General features: G+C 60.6%; 1 protein-coding gene across 2 annotated transcripts in view; it reads right to left on the reverse strand.

The window, feature by feature from the left end:
- FBLN1 (fibulin 1) overlaps positions 1-24150 on the reverse strand; it is a 72840-nt gene that overhangs the window by 12015 nt on the left and 36675 nt on the right. Inside the window, exons 15-16 of one of the 2 annotated variants that reach the window (XM_062202699.1) lie at positions 7796-7938; positions 5757-5888 (exon numbers count right to left, since the gene is read on the reverse strand). In XM_062202699.1, coding sequence (XP_062058683.1) covers positions 5757-5888; positions 7796-7938 — 275 coding nt within the window. Of the gene's footprint in view, positions 1-5756; positions 5889-7795; positions 7939-15974; positions 16433-24150 lie in introns of those variants that run through there. The other variant, XM_062202700.1, reaches the window with a different exon arrangement.

Genomic DNA, 24150 nt, shown 5'->3' on the forward strand with positions numbered 1-24150 from the left:
TTCCAGCTTCCCGCTGGGGCTGGGACAGTCCCACTGTGGCGACCCTGTGACCCGTGAATGCTGAGCGGCAACATTGACCAAACTCGCGTAGCCGCAGCGTCTGAGCTGAGCCATCCCCAAACCCTGCACAGAGCAGAGGGCAGCAGGTGCCCGGGGGCTCAGAGAGGCGGGTGGCCTCCTCTCCACTGCACCGTCTCCTCCTTTGGGGTGGCCACTGCGGGGGCTGCAGGGACAGGCTGGACCCTGCTGACCCTCCCTGGCCACGACCCAGGGCTGCCAGGTGTAGTCCAGAAAGCTGGGCTAGGTGTGGAGCGTGGCGTTCACGTGGACAAGGCCATTGGTGCCACAGCAGGGCCAGCTGAGGCCACTGGGGGCTGCCCGGGAGGACTCTGGGTCCTCCCTGAGCTGGGCTCAGAAGCTGTGGCTGTGCCCCTCTGAACGGCTCGCAGCCCTGAGCCTGGTGGGCGTCACCAGCTGTGGGCCTGGGGGCCGTCACCTTGTAGAGCGGTCACGCGGTCGGGGACCAGTGGCACGTAAGGTACTTGCTCCCCTTCACCTTCCGGCTCGGCCCCTGGGAGACCCTCCCTGCTAAGGTGCAGCCAGGCCCAGCCCAGCGCCCTGGGAACGACTTGGCCGCTGGCCAGGGCGTGGCCCGGGGGCCAGGGCTGTGCCTCCCGGAGCACAGAAGGCAACTAATCCCTGGGCTTGGCCGTGAAAGCCAGGACAGGCCAATCACTCGCCACCAGGAGGGGGCGTTGGCGCTGTTGTTTTAGCTGGCATTTCTGACACTCATTTGTACCGCACACTGGTCCACGGCCAACCCAGGGCTCAGGACCCGGGGCGGGGGCGGGGGGGAGGCTGTTTAACTCTTTCCCGGGCAAGGGTCTGAAGATGATGACCTGGCCCCTGCTAAGTGGGGTGACCGCAGAGGAGAAGTACAGCCAGACTGGTCTCTTGGCTCACAGCCCTTGGACTGGGCTGCGCCGTGCACACAGGCCAAGCTGTGCATGGTACCCCCTAGGGTTTTGCAGTGCACAACACGTTCATCTGTACGTGGCAGCCCTGCCATGTACCACTTCTCTCCGTCTCTGAGAAATACACGGGGAGGAGAAACATTTCCTGTGAAACAGCTTTTCAGCCGTGAAAATGGACGACAAGATGCTAGGGAAACCAGCCGGATCTGGAGCCCCCAGTGAGGAGTCCGGCCTGAGGCCCGACCTCAGGGCGCACCTGCTCAACCAATAGGATAATCAGACAGACTTCACTGTCTTGCCGCATGCTCTGGGGCGACTCTTGGTGACCAATCCTGGCCCCATCCTGTCTGCCTGGCTCCGGCCAACTGCTCCCAGGGGCCCAGGAGCTCCTACCACTCTGGCTCCACACGGTCCCCCCACCGTGGCTCGTCCACGGCACAGGAAGTGCTCCTAAGGGAGCTTTACTGGGAGGAAGGCTGAGGCTCAGAGACGTCGTGGCACCTGCCTGACGTCACACAGCGAGGATCCAAGACCCAGGACCAAGCCCGGAACAGCTCCCCATGGCTGCCAAGACTCGACCGTGCTTTGCCCAAAAGCCCGCCCCAGCCCGCGGTAGTTTTCAAACAGCGAGTGCACGGCAGGATACCGATCCTCCCACACTCACAGAGGAACTTCAAATCCCGTCACAAAACGTGGCGCGGCTGCGTTCCTTTGGGGGGGGGGGGGGCGAGAGCGCGGGTGAAGCCAGGTTCAAAGGCTCCCAGGGGTCTCAGCACAGACCGTGTGGGGGTATGGCCCAGGGAGACAGAGGGTAGGCTTGGGCTGTGCTTGCAGCCCCAGGGCCGTGGTCCCGGGAGGCTTTGAGGGGGTCTCACAGCGTGGTGACCGTGCAGGGGTGAAGACACCCGGCGACTCCACAGCGGAGTCTGTGTTAGGGAACACGGCTACACCTCTGCACCCTGCTCTGGGGGTGTCGCTGGGTGGCTGGGGCCACGAGGCCGGGCTCAGGATTCTAGGGATGTCCTTTCTCCAAGCCCAGAGAGCAGGGACCCTCCCAGAAATCAAACGCCTTGGGCACGCACACCTCCCAGCCCCGCTCACTCAGCGCGAGGCCGGCCCAGCAGCAGTCGGGCCTCAGTGACCGCCCGGAGGTGCGGGCTGAGCGGAAGCCTGTTTGCAGCCAGGGAGGGCCCTGCCCCACGTCCCCGACTCACGTCTGTCTGGTGGGGTGCCACTTGGGGAACCACCCCGGCTTGCAGGGTTCCTGGAGGCCCCTTGGCCCCTGCCCGTCCCTGCCAGAGCGGGAGGAGGCAGCCCGGGCATCCCTGTGTGAGCAGACGCACGGGCGCCTGGCGGGTGAAGCATCAGAGGGGGTGCTTGGGCCCCCGGCCGTGGCCCAGCACGGAGCGCTCTGCACCCACTCCTGACCACAGAGGGGCATCATGGGGGTCTTCACTCCTAACGGGCTGGACCAGGGCAAGACCCACAGCCAGGAGAGCACCCCCAACACAGAGCCAGCTGCTGCTGACAGAACAGGGCCCAGGGGACTCACACCCTCCCCAGCTGGGAGACCCTGGTAAGCAATTTTGCTCCCTTGGCTTCAGTCTTTTATCTGCTCAATGGGGACAGCGTCACTCCCGGCCTGCGGGGGGCGCTACCAAGGCCTGGCCCTGCCGCCCCTTCCACCTCTCCATCCCCCCTGCACACACTGAATGCTGGGACAGCACCAGGAGGAGCAGGGCGCCCTTTCAGCCCCCAACTCTCGCTGTGCTGGCTCACTCTCCTTTGCATCACCTCTTCCGAGAAGCCCCCGTGACTGCTCCACTCACTGTCCCATCTGTCCCATCCCAGCCTGGCCCACAAAAAGGCACGTCACCCGCCCTGTGGGTAACCACAGCCCAGGGGCCCACGGCTCTTTGCTTCCTCCTGGCCTTGGTGAGGTTTTGAACGGAAAGTTTGGCAAAGCCGGCCGTCATCAGAAATACATGAAAGAGAGAGTTACAGAGAGTGGTGGGCGGGCGGGGTGGAGGGGGCCGAGGCCCAGCTCCCAGCTGCTACCCGGCAGCCCAGCAAGCCGGGGGTGGGGGGCGGTAGCCTCTGTCCCACCCACAGGGTGGCAGCACCCGGCCCACGCCCGCCGGGGCCAGGCTCACCCGTCAGTCATCACTCAGGAGTTATTACCGGAGCCGCCCGGGAGCTGTACCCTGCAGAGCCGCACACACGGCAGGCTCCGACGGGCGGGCGGCGGCCTCGGGCGTTCCCGGGGCACGCGCATGCATTCCTGGGGCCTCGCTGACAGCCGCGAGAGGAGGAATGCAGGGGGATTTGCAGAGACAGCGGCCGGCTCTGTGCAGAAGCTTCTCCATCCCCATTGAGACCCCGTCTTTAGGGCATTATTAGCGGGAGGCCCGCCCTCTGGGGCGCTTGCTCCTCCCTCTTCTCATCTCCCAGAGGGCTCGACCCCTGGCCGTGCGGGCCTCATGCACCAGCACGCAAACTTGCAGCAGCTTCGCCCGGGACAGCCGCCAGCCCTGGCCGTGCCGGGGAGCCGGGGGTGTGGGCCGGCTCCAGCCTCCCTCTGCACTGGCCTCGCTCCTCCTCCGGCCCTCGCTCCCGCCACCCTGCCACAGGGCCCTGGGTGTCTCCGACTCCCAGCTGCTTCACACGTGCGAGCGCAGCTCGGGCCCCGCCCCTCCCGCCACTGTGCACCGCGAGCAGAGATGCTCTGCACCCGTCCTGCACGCACCTTCCCGCTGCAGGAAGAGCCGGTCGCTTCCTGTCTCTCCCTCGCGCGAGGAGTGTGCAGGGGGTGAGTGCTCCGGGCACCCTGCTGTCCCCAGGAGGTGAGTCTGGCACAGGGCAGCCCCCGCCCCACGGGCCAGGCCCAGAGTCATGTGCCAGGGTGGCTCCCCAGGGACAGGAAGCCCCCAGGGCACAGCAGGTGCGGCAAGGAGGAAGGGGTGGGAAGCCCAGGACCAGGTCCTAAGCCGAGATCCAGGGTCCGCACCAGGGCTCCGGACGCCAGACACGGCCACAAACACGGCCGCAGGCCCAACCCGGCTGCGTCCCGCACCTGAGAGCTGACACTGGCCCAGGCAAAGTCCAGGTGCCCAGCAGCCAGGACATCCTGAGGAGCGGGCGGGGCCAGGATCCAGGCCTCGAGAATTCCTCCCGCAGGCAGCTCCAGCCCGGACCAGCGCAGCCAGGGGAAGCCACTTCAGCACCTTCTGTTCCCAGGAAGTCGCAGTCGAGGGCGGACCCCCATGCCCTCCCACACACTGGGGTCTGTCCCACCTCCCACAGTGCCCTGGGTCCCTGCTCCAGGCCTGTTTGCTCTGCTGCAGAGGGAGTTGGAGGTGGACGCCGGGAGGCCCCGGGCTCAGCCCCGCCAGGGTTTTCTGCTCCGTGGCCACGGAGCAGGAGGCAGAAACGCCCAGGGCAGTTCGTGGCGCTGGGGTGGGCTCTGGGCCCGGCTGCTGCCCAGCCGCTCGGCCTGGGTCACCCAGGAGGGATTTAGCTGGGAACGGAAGGTGCAAACACAACAGAGGGCCCGGGCCTGGCGCCAAGCACAGAGTGGCCCACGGCAGGTTTCTGTGGGCTGGGGCCAGGGGCTCACCCCCACCCTGTGAGGCAGGACAAACCCTTGACCCTCCGCCCGCACCCCGCCTACCCCAGGACCTCTCCATCTCTCCATCGAAACTCCCATTTTACAGCAGGGGAAGCTGACGCCCAGCGCGGGCAGCGACCCAAGGGCAAGCAGCAAGCTTTGTGGCTGCTGAGGGCTCAACAGTGCGCCCGCCCCTTGGGGTCCCCGCGAGGGTTAATGCACCATTAATCGTAATTAACTAATTATTCCTGCTGCCAACTAGCGGAGGAGGAGGCTGGGGGTGTGGAGCCCCCACATGACTCAGGGATGTTTACAACATGCGAACCCATTTAAGAGCTTGTAAAGTTGCTATAAATGGCTCTTTGGCAACAGGGGAATAACGATTCCCCCACTAACAGCCGCCCGTGCAACAACCGTCGGCCGGCGCTGCGGGGACTGGGTTCTGAGAGCCAACAGCGCCCCCTGGAGGCCACGGCCTGCAACGCTCTGTCCCTGGTGAACTGGTTCTGGTCAAGACCCGGCAAACACAGGACCCGAGAGACCAAAAGGCCACCGCCCCGCCTCCCCCCGAAACCCCAGCGGAGGGGCTGAGGGCAGGGACGGCCTTCTACAGCCAGCACGGCAGGTGAGACCGCCTTCACCCCCCGTGCACCTGCAGGCTTCAGGAACAGCGCCTGCAGAGGGGCAGGTGCTGTCCCAGCCAAGGACGCCCTCAGTCCCTCCCCCTGCCGGCCAGAGCTGCCCACGCATAGTTTCCCACACTCACTCCCCTCTCCCCTCCCTGTGTGGGCCTGGCGACCTCTGCTGGCCTCACCCTTCCCCTTCCCTCACACCCAAGTTACAGCCTGCAGGGAGGTGGCGCCGGGGGCTCCACTCTCAGAGGGGCTGTGTGGAGGGGACGAGGTCAGCTCAAGGAAGGGCCCAGAGCTCGGGTCTTCTCCTTCCAGCCCACTGTCCCGCTGCTGTCTGTCCCCCTGACCCAGGGCCTGTGCCCAGCCTGGGACGAGCGCTTCCCTTGGGTGCTGTTGCCACTCTTATTATAGGTGGGGAGTCTGAGCCCCGGGTGGGGGTCGCCCAGGGAGCCGGCAGCTCCAGCGCAGGGGCTGTGCCTGGGGGCAAGGTGCACGCCAGGCCAGGGCTGCTCCTGCGAGCGTGGCGGGGGCGGGGCCACTCACCCACGGTCATGCCGTCCATGTAGCGTTTGATGATGTCGAAGGACTCCCGCAGGTTCCCTTCTGTGATGTCGAAGATGATGTCGGCCTGGTTGGCGGGGTACAGCGGCGTGACGGCCCGCAGGAAGACGATCTCTGTGGCGAGAGGGCACAGTGTGGGGGAGGGCGGCGGCCCCAGGCCCCAGCCCGGGCCAGAGACTCACTTCTTGGGCCACGAGCACCCAACACGAGGAGCCCCCCCGAGGCGCCATCGTTGAAGCCACAGACCCTTGCGTGGAGCACCGCACGCCGCATGGCCCAGAGGAGGCACGGAGCTGCAGCTGGCCCTGGGAGCCCCGACCTCCCCTCCCCCCACCGCTGCCAACAGCCCCGGTCCCCCGTAAGAGGGACAGGAGGAGCTGTGCAGCTCTGCCGGGGGCACCGTGGGCACTGCAGCTTGTCTAAGGCAGTAGTGATGTGGTGCCGCGGTGTGAAAGGTGCACGCCTGGGGCGTGTGCATGCGTGTGCATGTGGGTGTGCGTGTGTATGTGCACTGTTCTCATGGCCGCCCTTCTCGCGATGGATGTGTGTACACCTGACGGTAGCACACAGGGCCAGTGTGTGTCTCGGGGGCCGTGCTGCACCTGTCTCCTCGTGTCTGAGATTTCTGGGCTATGCCTTTCACCTGCAGCTTTGCCGGCTGCTGCAATCCTGTGTTCAAGGGGCCTGCATGGCTCAACCCCCTCCCCCAGTCAGCTGGGATCGGTGCTGGGAGGGATTTGTGATCGGCCGCGTGAGGGCAGCAAGGGCCAGGGTGCAGAGGCTGGGCCAGGCTGGCTGCTGGCCAGTGCCTCTTCCAGGCCACTGCATGGTAAAATGGACAGAGCCCTGGCCTTGCGTGGTCCTGGGGGAGCAGCCCTGGCTCTGGGCCTCAGTTTCTCCATTTGCAAAGTAAAGGAGGAAGCTGCTGGTATCCCCCACGGGTCCTTCGGCGGGGCACGCAGCGCCCCCTGTGGGTGACCAGGCCACGGAGCAGCCCCGGCTGCAGAGGCCGCAAGACCCACTAGGGATTTGGGAAGGGTTTGTGTGTGGTTTGGGGAAACCCATCATTTTGCTCAAGGCAAACACCAGTGAGCGATTCCTCCCGGCCAGGCTTGGGCGCCCCAGGGGAGAGGCCGCGCCTGTCGGAGCACCGCGGCAGGAGACAGCGGCGGGGGGCACGGGGGTCCCTCCTGCCCGCCCCACCCCCACCGGCCAGGCAGCCCTGGCAGCGTCCACACAGGGTGTTTCCCGAGAGGGCAGAGGCCTCCACCACCACCACGTCCCTGAGCCTGACACGCAGGGAGCTCCGTCCGCATCTGCCGGACGACCTAACGGGGGCTCCTCCCGCGGCCGGGGCCAGAGATGCTGCAGGGGAAGGTGGCGGCTGGGGACCCCCGCAGCCTGGCTCACGGGCTGTACACCCTGGAAGTGAGGTGGACAGAGCAGTGCTCCGCCCACGGCCTCCGCTGGGCCCCGGGAACGTGGTCTCAGCCCTGCCCCACACATGCCGCTGGGGGCGGCGGTCCACAGGGCACGCCATGCACTCCCAGGTGAGCTCCTCCAGCCCCGTGCCCCAGTCTCCAGGGTGATCTCTCTGGACACAGCTCCCGTCTGCTGCAACTTCCAGGGGCTCCCCACAGACTCGGGGCGGGGGGGGCCCCAACTCCAAGTTCACGCTCTGGCTTGGTCTCCAGCCCACCTCCTGCCGGTCCCCCTTTGTGCAGCCAGAGACTCGGCTTGGTTCCTCAAATGTCCACACTGGTCCACTCCCCTCCAGACCTGTCGGCCCAGCCCCGCCGGCCCCTCGCTCATCACCACTCGGGCTTCCTCCCGGGACCCCTCCCCGACTCCCCAGTGCCTGGCCACAGAATGGATGCCCATGGCCGCCTGTGGGGATGACTGTGGCTGGAGAGAGGCGCAGGCTGAGGGCCCCTGGGGGATGCCTGGGCAGTGGGCAGGTGCAGAGGTGGGGGGAGGGCTGCATTCCCCACCCCCAGCCCCGCCCCAGCCATGCCACTCACCTTCAGGGTGGCTGAACTCACGGAAGGTGGGCAGCGAGATGACAGTGTGGGAGACGGTGTGCACGGGGTCCAGCAGGCAGGCCATGTGGCTGGGGCGGCACGACTTGATGCAGCGCACCGTGTCGGTCTTCTCCTGCCGGAGCCTGCGGGCAACCACAGCACACAGCACTGACGGGCACGTGGAGACCGCCGCTCCCACGGGGACCAAGCTCTGGGAGTCGCGGGAGCGGCGGCGGCCAGGCCCCGGGGCACCTGTCTCAGGCAGCTCTGCCGAGGGCTGGCTGAGCCGGGGCGGGGCCCTTGCCGCTTGTGCAGAGCAGGTGGGAGCCGGACACCAGGGAGCCTCCTGACTCCATCTGCCCTGGTGGTGGACAAGCAAGGCTGTGACCGTAGCCACCAGCACGGACTGAGCATCGGTGCGAATGGCTGCAAAACACCTCCATCCACGCATGTGCTGGGCGCCAGGTGTCAGGACACCTCCTTGGGGCGCACGGCCAGGCTAGCAGGCATCACAAGTGAGGGGGGACAGAACAGGTGCCGGGCTCGACGCCCAGCACAAAGAAGGCAGAGCCGCAGCCCCAGGCAGCAGGGGGCAGGGAGCAGGCCTGTGCTCTCACACAGGGAAGTACAGTTTCACTTTGCCAGACACAGCTACCCACATGCAACTGTAGTTTGAAAATACTACACAGCTACCCACATGCAACTGTAGTTTGAAAATACTACATGGACAACTCCGGAAATAAACAGTTGATACATTTTAAATTGTGTGCCAGCCCCCTCTGTGCAGCCCAGGAAGGGCTCATCCTAGAGTTCAGCGTATCCACGCTGTATGTGCTACCTGCCTGTTAGCCACTGTCTCATTATCAGATGGGATTGCTGGGCACGCGTTTCGATAACCCTCGCCCTGCTTAATAACGGCTCCACGGGCGGGAGCAGTGATGCCGACAGTCCCGTCACAGCGTACGTTAGAACAGTGCCATTCTGTTATTCCTGAGTTACCGGGCTTCATCCCTGGGACGTGTGTCCAGGAGAGAAGCAGCGTCTACAAAGCCTGACACTCGCCATGTTTTAAGCACCCTCCGGGCTCGTGGAGTGCGCCCGCCCTGGATAAAGGGGACTTCTGCAGAGGTTGGTGCGTTGTTATCAGACACACATCTTTGTAACCACAACCCAGGTCCAGAAAGAAAACTTCCAGCGGCTTCCGGCCGCCCCACACGCGCCAGACTGAGGTCAAACCCTCTCATCCCGCTAGAGATCCCGGCCTAGAGCCCACAGCAATCCCCAGCTGACGCTCTTTATGATCCTATCGCACAGCTGTGCATCCACAGATGTGTCCATTGAGAAGTTTTTGCTTTGGGGGCCAGTGTTGTGATACAGTGGGTTAAGCCATCGCCTGCAATTCCAGCATCCTGTTTGAGCGCCCGTTTGAGTCCTGGCTGCTCCACTTCCCATCCAGCTCCCTGCTAATGTGCCCAGGAAAGCAGCAGGAGATGGCCCAAGTGTTTGGGTCCCTGCACCCATGTGGGAGACCCTGATGGAGTTCCAGGCTCCTGGCTTCAGCCTGGCTCAGCCTGGCTATTGCAACCATCTGAAGAGTGAACCACTGGATCAAAGACCTCTCTCTCCCTCTCTGTAACTCTGCTTTTAGAATAAGTATATATACATTTTAAAGTTTTTGTCCTGTCTTTTAAGCTACAGGTTTATTTTCCGCCCTTTCCTCTGTGTACAATTTGTGAAAGACCCCAACGCGTCTGAGCCACGGAGTTTCCCAGTGTGGACTCTGCCAGTTGCACCCTCGGGGCACAGTCCAGGGTGCTCCCACATCCTCTGATGTCGTCACGTTGGCAGCCGGGGTCAGGCCTGACCTGGTGAGGCCCAGGCCCGTTGGCAGGGGCACGTGGTTACAGGACAGACAGCTCACACAAGAAAAGCAAGAACAATACTTGATCCTTCCACTGTATGTGCCGGGTTTTAGCTTGATGCACCTGCTCTCTGTCATTCTCCAAAGGGTTGTTCTTTATTTATCTGAGAGAGACAGACACAGATCTCCCAACTTCTGGTTCACTCCCCACATGTCCCCAGCAGCTAGGGCGGGGCCAGGTCAAAGCCAAGAGCTGAGAACTCCAGCCGGTCTCCCTCGGGGGCAGCAGCGACCCAAGCACTTGAGCCACCACCCTCTGCTTCTCAGGTGTCCGCCAGCGCCAGCGGGGGCGGGAGCAGAGCCAGCCCCTGACACGGCTGCAGGCGTCTTGGCCAGCTGAGCCCGTTGTTGGCGGACACTCTGATAACTGATTTCCCGTCTGAGTCACTGCTGTTCTCGCCCGGTTGCCCGTCGTTTGCCCTTCGCCCGTTCTTAAAGTGCGATCATTTACAACATCGTGTCTTGGCACTGGCTGCTCTGGGCTGATATTCTCAGATGTGCAGTGTGTTCTTTCACTGTGAAGCTGCAAACCTTTCCAAGCTATCACTTACGGTGTTTCCCACAGGTTTTGGGTATCTACTTATTCTACCTATCTCTAGGATGGACCTTCTTTGCATATCTTGAATATTTGTCACTTTTTCTCCAAGCCTTATCTCTCTCTCTCTTTAAATGTGAAAGGCAGAGAGAGAGAGAAAGATAGTGATTTTCCATCCAATGGTTCATGCCCCAAAAGAATGCCACAACAGCCAGGGCCAGGTCAGGCCAGCCAGGAGCAGGAGCTTCTTCTGGGTCTCCCACGTGGGTGCAGGGGCCCAAACACTTGGGCCATCTTCCACTGCTTTCCCAGGCTATCAGCAGGGAGCCGGATCAGAAGCGGAGCAGCCAGGACTCAAACCGGCACTCATATGGGATGCTGGTGCCATAGGCAAAGGTTTAACCTACAATGCCACAGCACCAGCCCCTCACTCTTCATTTCTAAACGTACGTTGAAGTTTTTCACTTATTTTCTGGGTCCAGGGCTTCATCTCTCAGCTTTTCCTAAATCAGACCCGCGCTTTCCTTCGGTGACAACCTGGCCACGTTGTTGACACTTCCTGTTTCTCCTGAGACAGAAGAACAGAGTGTGGCTCCAGCCCATGAGAACGCCTCTCGGGCACGACCCGGGGACACCAGCCCATTCCTCGTGCTCTTTTTCCTCATAGCCTCTGCCTTGCTTTGCCGGGGCCGCGAAACGAATACCACAGACTCGGGATGGCTGTGGTCCTGGAGGCCGGAGGCCAGCCCCACACTGCCAGTGGTTTGCTTCCCTCTGGGGTCTTGCAGGGGGTCCCTGCACCGGTGTCTGCACCTGCACTTCATCGTCTAATGAGGAGCCAGTTGTCCTGGATTCGGGCCCACCCTTAGGATCTCCTTTGTCACTTCACGGCCTCTGTCTTTCAACACAGAGGCATTGAGTGAGAGGGCGCCCACGCGTGGATCGTGGGGACCCACTGTTCAGCCCATGGCACCCTGTATGGGTTTTGCAGGGTGGACTGTGCCCTTCCAAACAACAGAAGTCTAAGTGTTACCCCCGGGATCCGCACTGTGGCATAGCAGGTAAAGCCACCGCCTGCAGTGCTGGCATCCCATATGGGCACCAGTTCAAGGACCAGCTGTTCCGCTTCCGATCCAGCTCTCTGCTATGGCCTGGGAAAGCAGCAGAAGATGGTCCAAGTCTTTGGACCCTTGCACCTGCGTGGGAGACCCGGAAGCAGCTCCTGGCTTCAGATCAGCCCAGCTCTGGCGTTGAGGCCATTTGGGGAGTGAACCAGCAGATGGAAGACCTGTCTCTGTCTCCACACCCTGCCCCATAACTATTTCAAATAAATAAATCTTAAAAAAAAAAAAAGTGCTATCCCCAGCATCTGAGAAAGGGCCAGCCTTTGCAAGGAGGGCCACTGTCGGCCCTGGAGTGGGCCGGGTCCCTGGTTCAGCGAGGGCGAAGAGAGCACTGTGTGATGGCCGAAACGCCCAGCAGAGGCCACTCCGTGGGGACAGTGTGCAGCGAGGTGGCTGCACCCGGGGAGCGCCCACAGTCGCCCAGGAAGCTAGGACGAGGCTGTCCCCTGAGGGAATGCTGGAAGAAGCCAGGCCAGCCCCTTGGCTTTCGCCTTCTAGAAGGAGGAAACGGGTGGCGTCTGTCACAGCACGCCACCCGGTACCTCACCGTGGAAACCGACAACCGCACTCAACCTGGCTGCCTTGTCCATTGACTGACTTCACGGGAAATTGGTTCTCTAGAGTCCCCCTGGCTGGGGCTTCGGGGGGAGACTTCCCCATAATCCTCTGCTTCCCAAGACTTCCCACAGCCTCGTGTCTCAGTCCTGCTCCGTTTCCAGCAGTTTCTCCACGTGTGAGCCCTCACCTCTGAGGGGCTTCCTGGTCCCTGCCCAGGCTCCTGCACGTCCGGGCACCACCGTGAGCTAAACACCGCCCAGCTGCCTCAGCCTTTCCCCAGGGGCGCCAACGCACGGCCCAGGGCACCTGCCGACCACCGGGGGCTTCCCACTGCCGTGTCCTGCACGGAGGCCGCACCACGTGGCGGCCTGAATTCCCTGGGTGCAGGCACCTTTGTCACCTCGCGTGCTCGCACCTGTTCTGCACGGGTCTCTATTTTCCCAGCTGCTTGTTCTGAGAGGTTCCCCGTGAGGGGCCGGAGAGCTTCTAGAACTCCGGGCTGCAGGCTGCGCCAGCCACACCTCCGACTCCACGTCATCCTCACAGCTTTTCCCTCCACAGCCTGCCCCACACTGGAAAAGTCACGGAACGCAGGCCGGCCTCCAGGGTGCTCTGAGAAGGGCCAGGATGACGATCTAACCCCAGCAATGCCACCCTCCTGCCAGCATCTGGCGCAGCACACTGCAGGGGTGCCCGGCACAGACCCCAGACCAGGCTGCCGGGGTTTCCATCCTGGCCCCACCAGCTGCCAACTGTGGGACTCTGGGTGTCCCCCGAACTCTCCGTGCCACTGTGTCCCCACTGTGAGCAGAGACATTGCCAACACCAGCCTCACTAATTGATGGGAGGACTGACCACACGAGGGCGTTCCAAAAAGTTCACGGAAAATGGAATTAAAAGGTTGATTTTGGGGCAAAGCAACTTAGAAATCCATGCCTAGGAGGAGCCTTGAAAAATTCCACAGAAAACAGATATTATGAAAAAAAAAACTCCCGACAGATTTCAGATTTTCTGCACCGAAATAAACTTATCAGTGCAGGCATGTGCTGCCCGCCTGGGTTCCAGTCCCAGCTTCCTGCTGCTATGTGCACCGGGAGGCAGCGGGTGACAGCTCAAGTCACGGGGACCATAGCACACACGGGGGACCCACATGGAGTTCTGCACTCATGGCTTCCGCTGGCTCAGCCCCGTCACTGACAGGCGTTGCAGGAGTGAGCCAGCACACAGAAGACCTTTCTGTCTCCTCACCTTTTGAATGCAAACAGAAATAAGTAAATTTTTTTTGACAGGAAGAGTTAGACAGTGAGAGGGAGAGACAGAGAGAAAGGTCTTCCTTCCGTTGGTTCACCCCCCAAATGGCTGCTACGGCCGGAGCTACGCCAATCCGAAGCCAGGAGCCAGGTGCTTCTCCTGGTCTCCCATGCGGGTGCAGGGCCCAAGCACTTGGCCCATCCTCCACTGCCTTCCCGGGCCACAGCAGAGAGCTGGCCTGGAAGAGGAGCAACCGGGACAGAATCCGGAGCCCCGACCGGGTCTAGAACCGAGTGTGCCGGTGCTGCAGGCGGAGGATTAGCCTAGTGGGTCGTGGTGCCAGCCTATAAGTAAATATTTTTAAAAACAAACTTTTTAAAGATGCGTGAACTTTTGGGAAGTCCCCTGGTGTAGCCTGGGCATCCTGATCTGCATGGAAAGACAATCACTATGTTTCGTCCTCAACAGTTTCCATTTCTACAGTGACAGCCGGACAGGCACTGGCCTGGGATCAGATCAACCTGGACGCGCCCACACCCTCGGCACCGCATCCCTCGTTGAAGCCAACGAATACTCAGTCGCCTTCCAACGAATGGAGAATCCAGCACTCGCACCCAGACCGCGCCCTGTGCCAGACGCGTCTCGTGCCAGGGACTCAGGTCAGCCAGGAGGTGACCCAGGGCACAGAGCCCGAGACTCAGACGCCTCCTGGTCTGCTTCTCTGCACTGTGGCCTCTTGGGGGCGCAGCCTGACAGCCCAGGGCAGAGGAGGCCATGCAGGCCCCCAGCCCCTGCCCCTCCCCACAAACTGACCTCAGGAGCACACAGAGAGAACGCCCCTCCCCCCAGGCTGGGCGAGCTCAGGCAGGGCTGCAGTCACTTGGTGGGGACGGTGGGGGTCCTGGTGGGCCATGCAAGGGTCCCAGACAGCCTCCGAAGCCCCTTAACTCCCCCAAGCACATGCAGGCGCCGAGCAGGTCCTTCCGGCCCGCGCAATCTGGGGAATGACAACTCAGCGACTGAACAGACAGCCGAGTCCCTGCCCTGCGGTGCTGCTCTCACAGGAGAGGAGAGATTTGAAATAAGCCTTGAAAACACCGTCTACCCATCCACCCACCCACCCACCCATCCATCCATGCACCCATCCATCCACCCACCACCCATCCATCCACCCATCCACCCACCCATCCATCCATGCACCCACCCATCCACCCACCCATCCATCCATGCACCCATCCATGCACCCATCCACCCACCCAACCATCCATCCATCCATGCACCCATCCATCCACCCACCCATCCATCCACCCATCCATCCATCCACCCACCCACCCACCCATCCATCCATGCACCCATCCATCCACCCAACCATCCATCCACCCACCCATCCATCCACGCACCCATCCATCCACCCACCCATCCATCCACCCAACCATACATCCACCCCTCCATCCATCCATGCACCCACCCATCCATCCATCCATCCACCCATCCACCCACCCACCCATCCATCCAACCCTCCATCCATCCATGCACCCATCCATCCATCCATCCATCCACCCATCCACCCATCCACCCACCCACCCATCCATCCAACCCTCCATCCATCCATGCACCCATCCATCCATCCATCCATCCACCCATCCACCCACCCACCCATCCATCCAACCCTCCATTCATCCATGCACCCATCCATCCACCCAACCATCCATCCATGAACCCATCCAGCTGCCCACCCACCCATCCACCCATCCACCCATCCATCCATCCATCCATCCAGGCTTCCTTCCTTCCACCCATCCACCCACCCACCCATCCACCCACCCACCCAACCACCCACCCATCCATCCATCCATCCACCCACCCATCCACCGATCCAGTGTGCCTCAGGGAAGGGGAACCAGAAAATAATCTGCAGTCAGGCTGGGTCCAACCTCCAAGGACTAAATCCTGGTCGGCTTCATGCCGAGGATTCTGGGGCCCTCAATCTACAAGTACACAAAACCATGAAGGATTCTGGGCAGATGCTGGAAGACCACTCCAGCTGCCGAGCAGAGAGCGAGCGCTCAGAAGAGCGGTGTGGGCGCGGAGAGAGAAGCAGAGGGTGCGAAGTGGCTTGGCTGGAATCGCGGCGGAGAACGACAGGCAGGTGGGTCGGGGCCCACGGTGAGGCACGTGACCGATGGACAAGGCAGCGCTGTAGCGTCAGAGCCCAGGGCCTGGACAGCCGCTGTGAGGCCTTCTCTGGGTCTCCCTGAGGACACCTGAGACGCCAGCGACAGGTGTGAGGTCAGCAGATCCCCAGAATCGCATTTCTTCGGCTGTCCTCTGCCACCTCCGACACAGGGCTGGGATCTGCCGTGGACACGACACCCCCCTCCTCCCATTGAGGCAAGCCCCTCGTGCCAGATGTGGGAGCTCCCTTAGTGTTTTCCCTCGAGTTCGGGGGGCTTACAAGTGGACAGAACGGAAGGGCAGAATCTCAAGGCAGGGCTTTCTTGTCTCAGTTCAGTGTTCAGCTCCCTGCAGGAGGGAGGAGGCCACATCCTCTGGGCCAAGCCCCTCCTTCAGTGGGCCTCAGTTTCCACACTGGTAAAGCGAGAGGGGTCTGAGGTTCCCTCTCTGCCTACACCTCTACCCTCTGGGCTCACCACAAAATGCAGATGCGAGCACTCATCGGAAATGACCAGCCTAAGCCTCACGGTCCCCTTAGGCGGAAGCATCCCCAGGTCAAGCCCAGGGCTGCAAGGGCTCAGCTCGTCCCCGAAGGGTCCCGGCCACGCCAAAGAACACCAGGGCACGCAAGGCAGGCGGGTGGCTGCTGAGACTTTATTGGCATCCCAAGGGGGTTAGAAGAAGCAACAGGACGGAGCCCCGGGCCCGAAGTGGGCGCTCAGAGCTCTGCGGAAACAAAGATGAAAAGCTTGGCCACAAAGGAGCTGACGGTGCCGTGGCGATAGAGATCCATCTTGACGGTGAGCAGCAGGTCCCGGGGCTCGGGCACCGGCTTGGTGAGCGCCACCACCCCGCTGTGGTGGCTCACCTTGCGGGTGGTGAAAAAGCCCTCCTCGTTGCCACCGGTGATGGCCAGCTGCATGCTGTCCCCGGGCACGGCGCTGGAGGGGCCCATGCGGAAAACCACGGCGGGCACTTGGATGTTGGTGGGGAAAGAGAGGTGGTAGTAGGTTATGCGCAGAGGCAGCCGGGCGCACTCCTGATTCTCATGGCAAGGCAAGCGCTCACAGCGGCTGCAAGAAAAGTGGACAGAGAGACAAGGAGAGGGTTAGCGCGAGGGCAGCAAGCGGAGCCACAACAGTGCAGGCAAGCAGGCTGGCGGGGCCTCCCGCTGCCCCTCCGGCCTGCTCGGCCAACGAGAAGAGCACCCCTCACTCACCTCAGGGAGGCGCTGTGGACCTCTGGGGCAGCTGACTCAGGCACTAGCCTCTTCCAACACCCTCAGGGGGCGCTGGGCGGCCGGGGGACAAGAGCCGTGCCCCACAGCACAGCGTGTCCCCTTCTCATGGCACAGCCCACCCCAGACGCACACAGCAGCACCCCCGGCCCTTGGAGCGTCCTCCGGGCTCCTGGCCTCTTGCCCAGACAATGACAGAGCTACGGGGGCTCCTGGGAGGCTCACCCTGGAAGTGACCGTCTCTGCCACTAGCGGTCAGGATGCTGCCCTCTACATTCTCCATGAGAGAAGTGGTGGTCGCAGCAGCACTTTTCAGAGGAGGAGACCGAGGTCCAGAGACTGTGGCCTCCCCAGGTCCCGGAGGGACTGAAGGAGCCAGATCTGTGCTCGGGCCGTGAGGCCAGAACCCATCCCCATCACTCGGTCTGGTGCTCGGGCCCCAGTCCCTGTCTGCACCACAGGGCCAGCTCAGGGCTTGGAACAGAGATGGTGACAGATCCGTGCAAGCTGAGACGTTCTAACTTCATGTGACAGAAACAGTGAAAGTTCTAACCCCCTGTGAGGAAGCTGGAGACACGGGCTCACTTCCTGTGACAGGACAGCGGAAGGTTCTAATGTCCTTGATGGAGAAGGGGACAGATCCTAACTTCCTGTCTCAGAGGGAAGGTGGAATGTAGCTTCCTCCAGCTGGCTGGGGACAGGTCCTAACTTCCTGTGATAGCATAAGGACTAATGTCCCGTTACAGATTGACTCCTGTGACAGAGTGGAGACAGGATCTGACTTCCTGTGACAGAGTGGAGACAGGATCTGACGTCCTGTGACAGAGTGGAGACAGGATCTGACGTCCTATGTAGGAGTGGAGACAGGATCTGACTCCCTGTGACAGGATGGAGACAGTTCTGACTTCCTGTGACAGAGTGGAGACAGGATCTGACTTCCTGTGTAGGAATGGAGACAGGTTCTGACTCCCCGTGAAGGAATGGAGACAGGATCTGACCTCCTGTGACAGAGTGGAGACAGTTCTGACTTCCTGTGACAAGATGGAGACAGTTCTGACTCCCTGTGACAGGACGGAGACAGGGTCTGACTTCCTGTGTGGTAATGGAGACAGGATCTGACCTCCTGTGTAGGAGTGGAGACAGATTCTGACTCCCTGTGACAGGATGGAGGTAGGTTTGAAGAATCAAAGTGACTCCATTTTAAAACAATTAAAAAAAAAAAAAAAAAAAACAGCCTCCCTTTCCCATAGCAGACCCAAGTCCTTGTAAAAGCAGGCATTCAGGCATTCCGGAGATGTCAAAGCTCACCAGGGACAGCTAACTCGGTAGACCAAGGACAGACAGTAGAGATTGGTAAACAAAGTAATTCCCTGCACCCAAAGCCCCTGTGCTGTAAGCCCCCACTGTAAGTCCCTGTACCCAGAGCTTCCATGCTGTACGTAACTCTTTTTTCCTGCTGATGTAGCCCTTTCTTCCTTTAAAAACTCTCCCAAACAAAGACCGGGGCCTCACTCCTTCCTCCGCTGTGCCGGTTGGTTGGATGGGGTCCCTGTCGTGGTTGTACTCCCGCATACACCTTGCTTTTGCAGTTTGGTGTGATCGACTCTCTGGGGGTCTCTGCAGGGATCTAATGATCTGGGAACAAGATATTTTTTGGTGCCCAACATTTTCTGACTTCCTGTGACAGGATGGAGACAGTTCTGACTTCCTGTAACAGAGTGGAGACAGGATCTGACTTCCTGTGTAGGAGTGGAGACAGGTTCTGACTTCCTGTGACAGGATGGAGACAGGATCTGACCTCCTGTGATAGAGCGGAGACAGAATCTGACTCCCTGTGTAGGAGTGGAGACATGATCTGACTCCCTGTGACAGGATGGAGACAGTTCTGACTCCCTGTGACAGGATGGAGACAGGATCTGACTCCCTGTGACAGGATGGAGACAGGATCTGACTCCCTGTGACAAGATGGAGACAGGATGTGACTCCCTGTGACAAGATAGAGACAGTTCTGACTTCCTGTGACAGGATGGAGACAGAATCTGACTCCCTGTGACAAGATGGAGACAGGTTCTGACTCCCTGTGACAAGATGGAGACAGGATGTGACTCCCTGTGACAGAGTGGAGACAGGATCTGACTCCCTGTGACAGGATGGAGACAGTTCTGACTCCCTGTGACAAGATGGAGACAGTTCTGACTCCCTGTGACAGGATGGAGACAGTTCTGACTTCCTGTGACAGAGTGGAGACAGGATCTGACTCCCTGTGACAGGATGGAGACAGTTCTGACTTCCTGTGACAGGATGGAGACAGTTCTGACTCCCTGTGACAGGATGGAGACAGTTCTGACTCCCTGTGACAAGATGGAAACAGTTCTGACTTCCTGTGACAAAATGGAGACAGTTCTGACTCCCTGTGACAAAATGGAGACAGTTCTGACTCCCTGTGAAAGGATGGAGACAGTTCTGACTTCCTGTGACAAGATGGAGACAGGATGTGACTCCCTGTGACAGGATGGAGACAGTTCTGACTTCCTGTGACAGAGTGGAGACAGGATCTGACTCCCTGTGACAGGATGGAGACAGTTCTGACTTCCTGTGACAGGATGGAGACAGTTCTGACTCCCTGTGACAGGATGGAGACAGTTCTGACTCCCTGTGACAAGATGGAAACAGTTCTGACTTCCTGTGACAGGATGGAGACAGGATCTGACTCCCTGTGACAGGATGGAGACAGTTCTGACTTCCTGTGACAAGATGGAGACAGGATGTGACTCCCTGTGACAGGATGGAGACAGTTCTGACTCCCTGTGACAAGATGGAGACAGTTCTGACTCCCTGTGACAGGATGGAGACAGTTCTGACTCCCTGTGACAAGATGGAGACAGGTTCTGACTCCCTGTGACAAGATGGAGACAGTTCTGACTCCCTGTGACAGAGTGGAGACAGGATCTGACTTCCTGTGACAAGATGGAGACAGTTCTGACTTCCTGTGACAGGATGGAGACAGTTCTGACTCCCTGTGACAGGATGGAGACAGTTCTGACTCCCTGTGACAAGATGGAAACAGTTCTGACTTCCTGTGACAAAATGGAGACAGTTCTGACTCCCTGTGACAAAATGGAGACAGTTCTGACTCCCTGTGACAGGATGGAGACAGTTCTGACTTCCTGTGACAAGATGGAGACAGGATGTGACTCCCTGTGACAGGATGGAGACAGTTCTGACTTCCTGTGACAGAGTGGAGACAGGATGTGACTCCCTGTGACAGGATGGAGACAGTTCTGACTCCCTGTGACAGGATGGAGACAGTTCTGACTCCCTGTGACAAGATGGAAACAGTTCTGACTCCCTGTGACAGGATGGAGACAGGATCTGACTCCCTGTGACAGGATGGAGACAGTTCTGACTTCCTGTGACAAGATGGAGACAGGATGTGACTCCCTGTGACAGGATGGAGACAGTTCTGACTCCCTGTGACAAGATGGAGACAGTTCTGACTCCCTGTGACAGAGTGGAGACAGGATCTGACTCCCTGTGACAAGATGGAGACAGTTCTGACTCCCTGTGACAGAGTGGAGACAGGATCTGACTTCCTGTGACAAGATGGAGACAGTTCTGACTCCCTGTGACAGGATGGAGACAGTTCTGACTCCCTGTGACAGGATGGAGACAGTTCTGACTTCCTGTGACAAGATGGAGACAGGATCTGACTTCCTGTGACAGAGTGGAGACAGTTCTGACTTCCTGTGACAAGATGGAGACAGTTCTGACTCCCTGTGACAAGATGGAGACAGTTCTGACCTCCTGTGACAGAGTGGAGACAGTTCTGACTCCCTGTGACAGGATGGAGACAGTTCTGACTCCCTGTGACAAGATGGAGACAGTTCTGACTTCCTGTGACAAGATGGAGACAGTTCTGACTTCCTGTGACAAGATGGAGACAGGATGTGACTCCCTGTGACAGGATGGAGACAGGATCTGACTCCCTGTGTAGGAGTGGAGACAGTTCTGACTTCCTGTGACAAGATGGAGACAGTTCTCACTTCCTGTGACAGGATGGAGACAGGATCTGACTTCCTGTGACAAGACGGAGACAGTTCTGACTCCCTGTGACAGGATGGAGACAGTTCTGACTTCCTGTGACAAGATGGAGACAGGATCTGACTTCCTGTGACAGAGTGGAGACAGTTCTGACTCCCTGTGACAGGATGGAGACAGTTCTGACTTCCTGTGACAGGATGGAGACAGTTCTGACTCCCTGTGACAGGATGGAGACAGTTCTGACTTCCTGTGACAAGATGGAGACAGGATCTGACTTCCTGTGACAGAGTGGAGACAGTTCTGACTTCCTGTGACAAGATGGAGACAGTTCTGACTCCCTATGAAGGAATGGAGTCAGGTTCTAACTGCATAACTGGTCAGGGACAGGGGTAACTTCCTACACCAGGGCGGGACAGGGCCTCATCTTCTGCCTGCTCAACACCAGGGCCGTCACACCGGGAAGCAGAGGTCACAGGGCTTGGTGGCGCGTCCTAGGCAGCTCTGCCGCCTGGGCTGTGTTGGGATTCTCTAATCAGCAGCCCCCCAGCCCCACCCTCCCGTCACACTTCCCTGTCAGCTTTTTAAACGTCCACGTCTCATCTTGGCTGAATGGGTTTTTTTGTACCTGGCACTTGATGTGAGTGGGGTCTCCTCTCACACCCTATTCCAGGCTGCTTCTCAGGTCGCTCGTGTTGCTTTGGAAACCAGCTCCCTGGCACCAAGGCATCTGAGGATTGGACGGGGAATACTGGGAGGAGGGCTTCCAGAGACCGAGGCAAGAAAGGAGGCGGGCATGGGTGCTCCTGAGGGGCAGCTGTCCCCCAGGGGTACCCAGGCCCAAGCCCACGGGGAACAGGCCACAGAGCTGGGAGCTGGGGAGGGCCGGGGCCCAGGAACTGTGTGTACGGCTTGTGTGCGTGCATGAGCGTCAGGGCTTGCCCCTGCTCGCTGCCTCCGCTGACTCCCAGCATTCTCCCCGTCGGAAGACAGAGGCTCTGTGACAACTGAGTCCACGGTGGGTAGCAGGTGGCAGGCCTGGGTTTAGAATCAGCCCATCTCACTTCAAAGCCTGTACATACACACACGCACAAGTACACACACATGCACAAACACACACATACATGCACAGCTCAGCGGCTACAAGAGTGGCCTGAACAGGCCCGGTCAGCAGGTGGCGCTAGAGTCTCCCTCATGGGATCGCAGCTTCCCCACTCGCGCCAGTGTGGCCTGTCCCAACCAAGGTCAGCCTGAAGGCAGTGGGAACCCAGCGTGACTAAGTAGGAAAGTGAGGTGGTGTAACGTCCTGGCTCCTATGACCATCGCACGCCGAGAGCAGGCCGCTCCTTCCTCCCCAACCCCAGCCATTCCCAGAGGCCCGAGCCCTTGCCGTCACCAGGTGTTCCCGGGTTGTTCCTGCCAGTCCATCACTCAAGGGCAGGGCTGGGGCTCTCTGCCTTTATCCCCAGCGCTGGGCACAGAGCTGACACCTACTATGTGCTCAGTAAAAGATGGCCGTGCAGATGAACAGGACCATCACCGTCCCGGCCCGCTTTGGCTTCAGTGAGCCCCATCCTGCCCTGCTTCAAACTCATCAAAACACCCGCGAAGTCCTAGCTTCGGAGCGCAGCCAAGTCACCTGTCAGACGGGAACGGCACCTACCACAGAGCAGGGCACCAGCGCCCGCCGAGCACAGACCCCGGCATCCACGGACTTGTCCCCAGATCACACCACACGTCCCGGGCCACGCCACGCACAAGATAACAACGCACCCCAACTCTGAAGTTCAACACATTTGATCGCAACACCAAAGTCCCGTGAGTACCGCCCAGAGCCATCACACTCCAGAAAAAACTGCCCCCAGGGCCCAGTCCCTTCTCTCGGGAGGCCTGGCGCTCGGGCCTGGTCTGATGCATGGCCACGGCTGCTGGCTTTCATCCCTGTCTCTCACGTGCTCAGCCCAGCGCTGACCACACGCTGACCACACGTCGTCAGAGTCAGTCCCACCAAGGGGACGAAGAGGGCGCTCCCAGGCCCCTCCAAGGCACCGGCCAGCTTTGGGAGGGAGCTTGTGGTCAGGACTGCGGCAGCCCGGGGGCACCCACGAGGCCAAGCCCCGTGGTCTGTGGCCCAGCATGCTGGGTCACGCTCCAGTTATGGCCCTCGGCCACCCGAGACGCTACCCGCATGGAAGCCAGGCTGAGAGAGACAGGGAGACAGAGGACCAGAGAGAAAGACAACGTAGATGAGCCGTGGTGAGGGCCGACCACGCGAGTGCGGCCGGGGCCAGATCAGACAGGAGGCGGGGTTGCCAGTGTCAGCGTGCGGAGAGGGCGGGCCCTCCGGCCTGCAGCCCACCCGAGCCGGCTTATCCTGCTCCAGGCCACGGAACAGTTCTCTGTGAATGACTTGTCACTGCAGCTCCCCTGCGCCCACAGCTTTGGAGCTCAGAGCTCAGCTGGGATCATCGCCCCGGGGTCTCTCGACCAGGGATCCAGACCCGGCTCCCACTTCCTACTCCCGAGGCTGGACCCCGGCTGGTCCTGGCCTCCCCATCAGGAAGGGGCCAGGGAGCTCCCCTGTGTGTCGGCAGTGCCAGCCCCAAACTCGCTCCTGTTCTGAGCCCTCTCCTCTCTCTGAGAGCCAAGCGGCACAGGCTGCCAGTGGCAGAGACAGACCTCGGTCTTCTCCCCGGGGTGGATCCCAAAGCTGATGACCACACCCACTGCTGGCCCTGGCCGGGCTTCTGGCTGGGGTCCTCACCGCCTCACCAGGCAGGGCAGCTTGGCACCACACCAGAGATGCAGGCGGGGCCCTGGGAGGCCCAGAGACAGACTCAAGGCCACAGCACTCAGGAGGGCCAGGTCCGGCAGCTCACACACCGCCTGTCCCAGCGCTGGGCCCACCCTCTCTACGCCGCCTGAGACCCTCATTCTGGAGGCTACAGAAGGCCCTCCTTCCCGTCATGCCACAGTTCCAGCAGGGGTGTCAGGGCCGCACCCTGGCTGAGCCGGATGGAGAACAGGGGCTCCACCCCTCAACACCGGTCACCCAGGCGCGCGAGGACAGGGAGGCTCCGAGAAGCACCAAGGGATCCTGGCTCTAAAGCTGTGATCTTTCCAGAATGCCGCAGCCCCCAAGGCGCAGGCCCTCACGTGGGAAAAGAGCAGTCCCAGGGGACATGCCCAGCCCACCAAGGTCAGGACCCCAGGGCAGGTTTCCCGCCTCTCCCAGCTCCACCCCCTCCCCAAGCTTTGTCATGGGGGACACAGGAACGTGCCAACCAGGGGTCCGGGTCGTCACGGGGATGGTGGCCACCTGCTCTGAATTACGCTTCCAGGCCTCACTTGCGTTGAATGACGGGTCCCCCCTTTCCCAGCCCTGCAGGGGGACTGGTGATTCCATGGGACCTGGTACGGAGCAGAATCGCGGGGCCGGGTTCCTGGCGGGACAGCCTGCAGCATCGCACACGTGCCCACGCCTCCCCTCCCTCGGCTCCTCCTCCCACCTCCATC

This window comes from Lepus europaeus, chromosome 10 (assembly GCF_033115175.1).
Source record: "Lepus europaeus isolate LE1 chromosome 10, mLepTim1.pri, whole genome shotgun sequence".
Lineage (NCBI taxonomy): Eukaryota > Metazoa > Chordata > Mammalia > Lagomorpha > Leporidae > Lepus > Lepus europaeus.